Below are 12,371 nucleotides of genomic sequence, written 5' to 3' on the forward strand. Positions count from 1 at the left end.
TCCACACAGACCGTCCTGCTGACGGAAATACAAATTAACATCAATGTGTAAATATGACAACGAATGCATTATTTCCTCCTGTTTGAGTAACATTTGTGTAGCTGTTAGCTTGCTGCTAACCAATGGTCTTGGAGCCGAGAGCCACAGAAAGGTTAGGGAAGTCAGAAAGGATTGGGAGACACTAACATCGTTGGTTTTGGTCTTACACAATCATGCAAGCAATATCCTTTTAGTATATGTTCATGTCAAATATAGAGGACCATAGATCCTGTAAGCAAAGCAGAAAATAAGACCCTCATGAGAAATGAAGCATCTTTTCATAAAGCAGCAAGTGGAATCAAACCAAAGTAGTTAGTACACTGAGGGGAATGTGTCCCAGTGAAATCCACGCCCCACTTCACGTTTGAATGGTGCTGTTCTGTATCCCTCATCCAGCTGATGTGGCGTCTTCTATGAACCTGAGGATTATTTCCATCAGCAGTCATCGGCCTTTGAGTGTCTGTGACTGGAAAGAAAGAGAAGCTCATTGCCGGCTGCAAAAACACACGTTGTCACTTAATGAATTAACTTATGCTTTAACCCTTCAGGGTCTTAAGCATTTTTCGTGATTTTACATAATTTCTTAAATTCACAATTTAAAAAAGGTACTTGCATATGAGATATATACCCATGTGTTACATCAGAAATTGCAGAACAATCTCAGCTCTCTATATAATGAGGCACCATTGTCCTAAGGCACTAGGATAAAGAGATAATATGGCCCAAAAGCTGAAAAATTGAAGCTTATTTTTTTTAATTCTTCATAACTCTTGTGAAAACATAGCTAACTCATTTGGACCAACTGTTTTGGTGATGGAAATTGGTTTACCAAAGGTCTTAGATTCACAAAATCAGTGGAATATATGAATAAAATCTTAGATACATGTAAATAAACATCTAATACAAAATGTTGTATCATTATTTTTTGAGTAGAACACTCAGGAAAAGACAGACGTGTTGTCTGTCATTTCCTAAGTGTTCATTGGGTAGTTTCATACAAAATGTCGACAGACACCTGAATTGACTCTGCAATCGTGGGACCTTCATAGTATGGTGCCACTGGAACCACCTCCAGATCAACTCACGTAAAACCAAAGAGCTGGTGGTAAACCCTCTCCCCCGGAACCAGTGAACATCCAGGGAATAAGTCTTATAAGTACCTGGGTGTTCACTTGAACAATAAAGTCGACTGGACCGATCACACGCCTCACTGCACTGACTCCTCAGACTATTTCTGCTGAGGAGTGCAGGGAGCTCCTGAAGACCTTCTTCGACTCGGTGGTGGCATCAGCCATCTTTTATGGAGTGGAGCAGCGGCATCATCTCGACAGCCGACAGGAAGAGACCGAACAAGCTGGTAAAGAAGGCCAGCAGCGTGCTGGGGCGTCCTCTGGATATGGTGGAGGTGGAGGGAGACAGGAGGATGATGCTAAGCTGTTATCCCTGATGAACAACACCTTCCACCCCATTGAGAACACTCTGGCAGCGCTGCACAGCTCCTTTAGCCACCGGAGGTCCTTCCTTCCTGCTGCCGTCAAGCTGCACAAACCAGCTCTGCTACCAGTAGACCACAAAACACTTAAAACCTGTGCAGTATTAATTACACTGTGCAATAAGTTATTCTATCCGTATATATAATATTTCAGTTATTGTGGCATCTTTACTGTTTTTTTATTACTGTTTGTATTGCTTATTTGGTTATTTATAATACTTATTTTGATCTTATTTCTTTTTTACTATGTCTCTTGTTTGCACTTTACCCAATGCTGCTGTAATCCTGTAAATTTCCCAGCTGCAGGCCTAATAAGGATTACCGGCACCGTGTTACCATTTATTGTTGTTTCTCTGTAATATTTGGTCATGTTAGAGCAGTGGTTCTCAAACTGTCACGCCCCACTTTGGAGGAAGAAAAATGTTCGGGCCCCACCGGCCCAACAAAATTGTAACAAAATGGTCCAACTTTTTGTTATGCCTCCATCCGTGCTTTTTCAAATAATAGAATAAAGAAAATTTAAATCCCTTTCAAGTAAACCAGATCGCTCCATCAGACAAAAACTAATAACATGTGCAATCACATTGTTAGAACAATGCAAATAAAGTTCTTTCTGTGCAAAAAATAACTAATATTTGGCAAAAAAATACTTATTGTGGCTACAAATAACCTGTTTTGCACTGAATATATTTTCAAGATAATAACAATAACGTTCAACCTGTGCAAAACAAAATGAGTGCAGATGTGTGAGCATCAGGTTGTATCAGTATTAGTGGAGCAGTGAGCTGCTTTCCTCTATAAATATTTTTATTGTAGATTTGATACGGCCGCTCTCAACTCATGCTCAATGTTGAGTTTAGATCTATTTTCTGTTTTGAGAGACGCAACAGCAGAAAAGCCGACCTCACAGAGATCTCACGAAGGCTTTTAGCAAAACGGCAAGAATCGGCGAGTCGCGCAGGTGTACCTGTTAACGGTGTAACATAAACATTTCTACGAAAGTAGAGGCATTTGGCCATGTATTTATTAAGGACGTTTTATATCCGTGAACTTTTGTACTATGTAAAGTTATCATGTTCATGGAGAGAGGTCGTCCTGAAACCACAAGGTAGCGGTTCATCCCTGGTCTCCATAGTTACATGTTGAAGTGTCCTTGAGCAAGACTCTGAAGCCCCAGAGCTTCACAGCAGCTCACTGCTCCTTAAGTACTAAGGATGGCTAAAATGCAGAGAATAATTTCCCCAAAGTGGGATTAATAAAGGACTATAAAAATAAATAAATAAATCTCTCCTATGCTCGGTAACACTTTATAATAACTGCACGCTTATGAAGCATTATACAATACTTCATTCACAAATGGTGAATCCATCATTTATGAAGTGTGGAACAATGCTTTATAAATAATGAATTGTTGAAGTGTTTACTCATACTTAACTAATGCTATATAGCGTGCAGTTATTATCAAGTGTTACCAGATTATTTTATCTTACTTTATACACAATAGCTGATCCAAAGACTAATGATCAATAATTCAGCACAAATTTACTTCAAACCAGAGTAACTGCCTTGCTGTTGTTGTCAGTTTACATCCAAGTCTGTCACCACGTCATCTTTTTATCCTATTAGACATTTATGTGAAATTGTGATAATTAGCGTATTAATTCTTGAGTAATGGCCCAAATGTGTTTTGCGAGGTCCCAGTGACCTTGACCTTTGACCACCATGTGCCGATCTGCGCCAAACTATATTTTAGTCAGGTTGTGAGTCAATATTTTTGGTGTTAGTCAACCCTACACAGGGCTTAAGTGTTGAGTACAATAAACACCACACTACTCATATCTTGAACCCTCCTAGGTACATTTCCAAATGCAAAACATTTAGTATATGCCACCAGACAATTAATAAACACCACAACAGATATCTCTCAATGTAAATGCAGTTGTCTGAACAATTCACGTGCAGGCAAAACAATACACATAGTGAGCTTCCCAGACAATCCTCAAAACCCGGTCTCTACTTTCCTTTCCACTCAATCTGTACACAAAATCATATTCTTTCTAGTTCAGTTAGTTTAGTTAGTTTTCAGTTCAGTTCAACAACAGAAGAAGGGAACAATGCACCAGCCGAAACCAAAAGGATCCTCTCACAGCTTTCACCGTAGTGTCAGAGTCATGCGAGTGCAGTGCAGTCCAGTACGTCTAGTCCCTGGCTTACTTCAGGAAGGCTGGAGCAAGTTACTCTAGGGTCTGAATACGCTCAGGATATCATTGGCTGGAGGATTCAAGACTAGCAAAACACGGATCTCTTGGTTATACAGACTTAAAAGATGAAAACAAAGCCAAATACCAACCTTCTACTCCGAAAGTACGATCCGTTCACTACCTTGTAGCACTGAGTCAAACTGCATTTCTGCTTTTGTCTCCATTTTACAAGAAGTTGAAAATATGTCTGTGGCAGGCTGAGGGTGTGGTGAATGAACATATGATGAGTCCCTTGATGGTGACAGCAGATCGCTACAACAGGTTCATTGCACAGAATTTCTTTTGTACTCCCAGATGGATGGCGGCAATATACAATAGAATGTTTTTCAAATAGAAATATTTTGTTTATGGTCTTTTATTGCAGATTATTGCAATAATTAATAATCACCCATAAAGTATGCTACGACACCCTCACTCCGGGAAACGAATCAATCATCCTCATGTCTAATGTGCCAGATAGTCAGCCAGATTTTATTGCACATGTATTATTCCAATGATGCAACGCCTGACATCTCCTCTTTTAGCGCTCCTTGGAATGCATTCCAACAGTCCTCATGGAAGTCAGCACTTGTCCAGAGATGCACAGCACATTATCAATAGTTCTTCAGCTGTTTTTTCTACCCCCTTTGCTACCTGTGATATGGATTGAAGTGTGCTGCGGCTGCCCTCCAGCATTTTGAGTTACTGGTAAATTATACCACTTTTTGCCAGCTCTGAGTAAAAACATGCAGTCAACAAACTCACCAGTTTCCACCTCAGGATCCTGATCCACTCGTCTGCCTCCACACCTGTCTTTGCACAGAGATAAAATGTCCTCTCAGGAAACACCAGGCTGTGGACACAAGGAGATAAGGCGAGCAGAGATGTATGAAGGAACTTCTATTCCTGGATAAGACCTACTTTTTAATGAGCTTATTACAGATACGCTACTGGCCTGAAGTCATTTAATGTTGCATGGGTTTTAGTCTGAGCAAGAGCAACTGGGACCATCCCAGAATGTTTGCATTACTTAAAGACCCGGTATTGCTGAAGAGATAGCATACAAATAATTTGGAAGATGCTATTTAGTTGCCCAGCACAGGTTTTGTGAAACCGGCCACAAACATTATCAGGCTCAGGACTCTTTCTAGACTCAGTGAATTTAGTGTTTCAGTCAAATAATAATTATCCAACTGTTTATCTGAATTAAAACCAGCCAAAGCAATGTTAATATTGCTTTTCTCCTTGGGCCGACTTTATTCCTCTAGGATTATAAAGGCGGGGGGATGATATTGTTTTGCAGTTGCTTCTGTACGTTGTGACGTCATAAGAGGAAGGGTCATTAATGGGAGGTACATTCCCTCTGGAGTATTTATGTTTGTTTTGTGCAACGACCTTTTTGTTGGATTTAAGTTTTACCTTTTTGCTAAATACAGACTTTTGAGTTAAGAAACTCGCTGCTTGTCGTTTCTATCTGTACACCCACGCCTCACCTCACGATCCCGACCTCTCAAGACATCACGTTTTGACTCACGCCACATTTCTTCCCTTTTTTTCCTGATTTGAGTCTTTTTCTAAAAGTAATTCCTTCTAAAAGGAACAAGATCAGTAAGTACCTACTGATTTATGATGAGGAATACGATCCCGTGATTAATATCTACTGTGGTAGTGCAGCATTGGACATTGTGTTAAAGGTAAAGGGGGTCAGTGGGTATAACCTCTGTAAAGACAATGCTGCGTTTCAGTTCATGCACACTTCTCCTTCCCTCCCCTTGTTTCCTTCTGCTATTTTACTACTCACACTTCCCTTTTACAAACAAAACTTGCTGTGGCCTCAGACTGCAGTGCTGTGACTGACAACTTATATTTGATTTGCTTTGTTGGTGTCATCTAATACATATTGCATACATTTTTTTATTTTGGTATCCATGTCTGTATTGTATATCTATATTACAGGAGCAAAAAAACAAAACACCAGTTCTCCCATTATTCCTCCAAACTCAGGTCTGTCAGTGTTTCACCTCAGGTTGAAGTGAGTGCTGCTTCATGTTTTTCAGTATTTTTCTTCTGATAAGGTCATCAGAAGAAAAGATAATTTTGTATACTTGAATCTTTTTTTGTGGATAAAAGCTGCTCATCAAGACACTGAATGTTTTCCATAGTGCAGCGTTGGTTGTCATAGATTCAGGGAGTGAGTCTTCTCAGCTAAAGTTACATCATTTGAGTCTTTTTGAAACTATTTCTCAATAGTTGGACTTTTTAATTTTATGTTTGTGCATGTTGAGTCTGTTAAAAAGGCTGAAGTTATTGAATTGTTATTTATGTTGTATTATGCACTTTGGGGGTTTTAATTGAGTGTAAAAGGGAATATTTACAACTAGTGTTTTTGTGTTGGCATATATTCTGTACTTCGCAGGTTCAAACTGCACCATCTTTTCATTAAATCAATTCGAGAAGTTGAACATTTTCTTCGATTTAGGTCTCGGCTTGTCATTCAGGGGTGATGGTGTGTCAACAGCCAGACCAGTTGAGAACCAGTGCCCCAACCACATGCATGTTCTTATTAGCTCACAATTATTTGTTGGACGAGGGTTATGTCCTTCTCAACTCGGACAAAAAAAAGCTTTGAACAAAGTTAATATAATAACGTGGGTCTTAAACGCCAAACAGAGAGCCAAAAATGTCGGGGTCACTGACCCTCTGTCTACTGGAGGGTTTGTCTTTATTTTTTATTTTACTTGTAAGGGTTAGAGATTCACATTGTGTTTGTAAAGAGGTGGCAATTGGCAGCTTAACATTACCGTTACGAACACAAAGGAGGAAGGCTGGAGACGAGTAGAGAAGAGGGACCACGATATAGAAAAAGAAGCTGAGCCAGAGGCTCAACCCGGCATCTCGTAGCAGAATGGTGGTAAAGAGGTAAAGAATACACGTTTCCACACATCGAGCAGACTGCTGCTAGGTACTCTTAATCGATTTAGAACAGCCTTTTACAACAGGCTAATAATTAAATAGGACTTCATGAAATTAAAAGTATGACTCCTACATGTCTGGTTGGATTTTAATTTCCACATTCCTTTATGGTGCATCCTCTCTGACGGATCACTGACTGACATCACTTACCAGAAACAGTTGACTCTGTACTGAGAGTAGTCAAACTGGACTGCAGAACAGACTCTCAGATCCAGAGTTCGAATGGGCTCTTCACACTGCAACAGAGACACTCTGCAGCTTACACCTCCACACTACAAGTCCACCTGTGGTGTGTCTGCTGTGACTAGAAGCAGCTTAATACAATTGCTCCATCCACATACTAAAATCAAATATCCAAAGTGAAGCTGAAATAGCACATTTAACACACCTCGTTCTTGAGCTGAAGAGAGACTTACCATTTTGTCTTTGAAGTATTTGAGTTCATATCTGTTCAGTATGAACCACCTCTGTTTCCAGCTCTGCAAAAAGGTGCCAAAGTGGATGTATTTGAAGCATCACCTCGTTAAGTGGTCTGTGCTCAGGCTCTGAGAGTCCTGCTCCACTACATCTCCAGAGTTCAGACATGTTGACACGTCTTACCTTCACAATCGCTCCTTGTTTCACCAGATAGCCTTCCTTTGTGCCCAGCTGAAAAGACAGGCTTTGTGTTAGTAGGAAAACAATTTTACTGTGACCAAAGTATTGACTTTCGATGATGATTCTGTTTTATTGCAACTTGGATTTGGGTCAAAATCAGTTCAACTCAACGTACTAACTTTGAGCTTTTAACCACATCTCAAGACTCTTCATCGGTGAACAAGTTGTTTGGCTCATTAAGTCTGGGGGTTGTTCCAGTCAGTTCAGTTAACACAACTATGGGTCTCCCATCACATAATGACCGGTGGAGAGGGATCCTCCTCTGTTGCTCTCCCTTAGGTTTCTTCCCTTTTTTCCCTGTGAAAGGGTTTTTACTATCTTTTTGGGGGAGTTTTTCCTGATCCGATGTGAGGTCCCGGGTTAGGGATGTCATGTGTACAGATTGTAAAGACCTCCGAGGTAAACTTGTATTTGTGATGTTGGGCTATATAAAATAAACTGAATTGGTTGTATATGATTGGAGGTGGTAACGTCTGTCTCAGTTCAAAGATGGTCCCTGGTGGGGTCTTTAGATCTTGCGATCTTAAGGTGTTGAATGGTTTGTGATGTTCTGACCGTTCAGCCATGTAAGAGAGGCCCACTGGAGATGTTCTGAAGGTCACCATGGAGTTACTGTGACAGAGGTTGTCTTGGTCATAAGCCAGGGTGGGAATCTCATCATCCACTCCTCGTGCACTGGTACGGAGTGTCTGTTGTGTATGTCACTCACCGTGGGTGCATCCCAAGTCTCTTAATTGCATCCCCGTTTTCCTCACTTGCATCTTTTCCTTGCGTCTTAGTCCCTCTACCAGCGGAATGAGTTTGTCTTATTTATTAATTATTTGCGTCCGTATGTTTGGAAATTCTGATTGTGACATCATTATAACAAATCCCACAATATGATTATGGATTCTCTTCAACAGTGGAATAATTTTTTAAGCTCAAAGTTTTAGGTTCAACTTATATTAAACTGTGTTCATCAAACCGGCAGTCAGGAATGATCAGCCTCGCGTGACTGAATGGAAAGGACGATACATGTTGTAAAATGTGTTTTAACCAGATGGTGACTCAGAAAACAAATCTAATATATAACTTGAGTTTAATCTGTGATAGTCTTCACTCTGCTATGAAACTCCAGCGATCAGGCCGATCAGCTGCAGCGGCCAATCAAATAAGTGATGAACAATGAGAGGGCGTGTCCAATCACATAACTGATGAACAGTGAGGGGGCGTGGCCAGCATTAAAAGACATCCGTTTCAGACTCCTCCCTCCTCATGTCTCCTCCTCCTGTGTGATTGCAAGCCCCGCCCTGATTGTTTCCACCTGTGCCTGTCGCCTGCCTTCCCCTGTGTATTTAGTAGGGTTGGGTACCGAAAACCGGTGCCACCAATGCGACCGGTAACTACCGGACCGAAACGCAACGCAGATTTCAGTGCTTCCTTTCAGTGCCTGAGCCGAAACTCACTTCTTTTTTTTTTTACACTACTCTGATGAGTCCGTCTTGGCAGCAGGTTGTATAGCTACAGTAGCTAGCTAGCCATCAACTTTTTAACAGAGAAAAGTCCGAAAGGTAAACGGTAAAAAGTGTGGTTGTATTGTGTGGGCCGAACAACGCGACGTGCAGCAAATGCAACAAAACAACTGCGCAGGGCTCTCAAGTTTTTAAGACAGGTAAGAGTGACATATCCTCCTCCTCCTCCTCATGACGTGTAGTCCAGTAAAGCAGCAGAGTTTGTAGAATCCAACAGTTTCTAAGTGGAGTTCTGTTGCACACGGTCCCAGTCAGGCCACCTGATGCTTTCTTTCTCTGTTTTTTTTAATATATTGTTTATAATTTAAAAGTTTGAAGCTGTAGTTTGAAGTCAAGTGTCACATTGTTTTTAATTATTTATAGTATACTTTAAACAGTTAATATATTGTTCAATTTGAAGAAAAAAGTATCGGTTCAGGCACCGGTATGGTTTTAAATATCGTTTTGGCACTGGTATCGGAGGGTTAGGGTTAGGGTTACCCTAAAACCCAAACGATACCCATCCCTAGTATTTAGTGTCAATTCTTTGTTCTGTGCCAGTTCGTCTCAGTCTGATCCAGTGATTCCCAATGTGTTTTCTCCGTGTCTCGACCAGTAAAGACCTTGTTTTTGCATCCTATTATCGAGTCCTGAGTCTGCATTTGAGTGCCGCACCCTGTGGTCCCCAGTCCGTAACACTACTCCTCCTCCTCGACAGATGTTGTGCACTGTGGTTCAGTGGTTAGCATGCCCGTCTTTCAATCAGAGGATCGATGGCTCAAGTCCGCTAGTCCTTGTCGTTGCGTCCTTGAGCAAGACACTTAACCCCGAATTGCTCCCCCTTGCTGTGTCTACGGTGTATAGAGCAAACATGTAAGTAGCTTTGGATAAAAGCATCAGCTTAATGTAATGCACTGTGAAGGAAGGTCCTCACCTCTTATCTGTACGCTGTGAGTGGCAGTTAGAGTTCACATTGAGTGGGGTTCCATTACACTGAAATCTCTGTGTGCACCTGTCAGCCTTCAAATGAACACAGGTGCCTAAACACGACAAGACACAGCTACTGTAGTTTGATGACAAAAGGTCATGTGATGACAACTGAATCAACAACACCATTCACTGTTGGAGACTGAGATGTGGTTGAAAGCTCAGCTTCAGCTTGGACTGCCTCACTAGCTAAATGGCTAAGGTACGGTGCATCCGGAAAGTATTCACAGTGCTTAGCCTTTTCCACATTGTTATGTTACAGCCTTATTCTAAAATGGATTAAATTATTTTTTTCCCTCAACATTCCCCACACAACACCCCATAATGAAAGTGAAAAAGGTTTTGGGGAAATTGTTGCAAATCTATTAAAAATAAATATGACATTTGACAGCCTTTGCCATGACACAAAAAATTGAGCTCAGGTGCATCTTGTTTCCACTGTTCAGCCTTGAGATGTTTCTACAACTTGATTGGAGTCCACTTGTGCTAAATCCAGTTGATTTGACATGATTTAGAAAAGGCACACACCTGTCTATATCAGGTCCCACAGTTGACAGTGCCTGTCAGAGCACAAACCAAGCCATGAAGTCCAAGGATTGTCTGTACATGGAAGAAGTTTGGAACCACCAGAACTCCTCCTAGAGTTGGCCGCCCAGCCAAACTGAGCGATCGGGGGAGAAGAGCCTTTGTCAGGACCAAGAACCCGATGGTCACTCTGACAGAGCTCCAGCGTTGCTCTATGAAGAGAGGAGAACCTTACAGAAGGACAACCATCTCTGCAGCACTCCACAAATCAGGCCTGCATGGAAGAGCGGCCAGACGGAAGCGACTCCTCGGTAAAAAGCACACGACAGCCCGCCTGGAGTTTGCCAAAAGGCACCTGAAGGACTCTCAGACCATGAGAAACAAAATTCTCTGTTCTGATGAAAGAAAAATGTAACTCTCTTTGGCCTGAATGCCAAGGGTCATGTCTGGAGGAAAGCAGGCACTGCTCATCACCTGGCTAATACCATCCCTACAGTGAAGCATGGTGGTGGCAGCATCCTGCTGTGGGGATGTTTTTCAGCGGGAGGAACTGGGAGACTAGTCAGTATCGAGGGAAAGATGAATACAGCAATGTACAGAGACATCCTCGACGAAAACCTGCTCCAGAGCGCTCTGGACCTCAGACTGGGGCGACGGTTCATCTTCCAACAGGACAACGACCTGAAGCACACAGCCAAGACAACAAAGGAGTGTCTTCGAGAAAACTCGGTGAATGTCCTTCATGGCCCAGCCAGAGCCCTGACTTGAACCCGATTGAATATCTCTGGAGAGATCTGAAAATGGCTGTGCACCGACGCTTCCCATCCGACATGATGGAATTTGAGAGGTTCTGCAAGAAGAATGGGAGAAACTGCCCAAAAATAGGTTTGCCAAGCTTGTAGCATCACACTCAAGAAGACTTGAGGCTGTAATTGCTATTGAAGCAAAGTATTGAGCAAAGGCTGTGAATACTTATGTATGTGTTATATTTTTGTTCATTATTTTTAATAGATTTGCAAAAAACCTTTTTTCCCTTTGTCATTATGGGTTGTTGTGTGTAGAATGTTGAGGAAAAAAAATGTAATCCTTTTTGGAATAAGGCTGTAACATTACAAAATGTGGTAAAAGAGAAGCGCTGTGAATACTTTCCGGATGCACTGTACACTGTACAACATAACTCTGTCCATGGTAAACTGTGATCGAACAGTCTCTAAGAAGATTTTTCATAACTGTTGATCAAAACTATAAATATAATATCCATGTTGGAATAAGCCAGAATTACCTTTCAAGAGCAGATTTAGAGAGAGCTGAATAGAACCCCTCCCTTACTTTGATCACATGACATCTCAGGGGGAAATCTGACACACTTTGGGATCAGCTGCTCACAGATGTGAGCGTGCAGAAGGTGGCATACCGATGGTGCATTTGGTACCAGATCATTCTCTGTGCGGCCTGTCTGTATGGCTGTGTGAACTCGAACGGACTCGTAGATGGATGGCTCCTCCACACGCCATGGGTACGGACACTTCAGCACAATCAGGGTTCCTGGTTCAGAGGCAAAGGGGGGAGGCCTGACCAACTAACACACAATAACACACAGAAGAAACACAGCATCCAACAACACAACGGATGTGCCGGGGGCTTTTCTCTTGTTGTTGGATTGGAGAAATGTGGAGTAGATCATTATTAACAATGGAAAACACTTAAAAGGAATGTAGTAACCCTACGGAGGCGTGTTAGGCATAACACCTTAGTGTGCATACTATACCTTTTAATTCCTCTTGCTTGGACCGCTATACTTACTTTGGTCAAGTCAATCCCTCTCCTCCAGTTCATTCTGTATGCTGCCACTAGGCTTTAATAAACTCTGGTAATGTATGTTATTTACTATGTATATATGTGTATCTATCTATCTATCTATCTATCTATCTATCTATCTATCTATCTATCTATCTATCTATCTATATA

General features: G+C 41.6%; 1 protein-coding gene across 1 annotated transcript in view; it reads right to left on the bottom strand.

Annotated features, from left to right (window-relative positions):
• Positions 1–12,371, bottom strand: part of dapp1 (dual adaptor of phosphotyrosine and 3-phosphoinositides) — a gene marked incomplete at its 5' end in the record, with an annotated part of 36,864 nt that continues 24,493 nt past the window's right edge. Inside the window, 6 exons of the mRNA XM_079226762.1 lie at positions 1–505; positions 4,537–4,624; positions 6,895–6,980; positions 7,161–7,223; positions 7,345–7,392; positions 11,818–11,948. Coding sequence (XP_079082888.1) covers positions 482–505; positions 4,537–4,624; positions 6,895–6,980; positions 7,161–7,223; positions 7,345–7,392; positions 11,818–11,948 — 440 coding nt within the window. The 3' untranslated portion in view covers positions 1–481. The remainder of the gene's footprint in view (positions 506–4,536; positions 4,625–6,894; positions 6,981–7,160; positions 7,224–7,344; positions 7,393–11,817; positions 11,949–12,371) is intronic.

Source organism: Taurulus bubalis, assembly GCF_910589615.1.
Source record: "Taurulus bubalis genome assembly, chromosome: 11".
Classification (NCBI taxonomy): Eukaryota; Metazoa; Chordata; class Actinopteri; order Perciformes; family Cottidae; genus Taurulus; species Taurulus bubalis.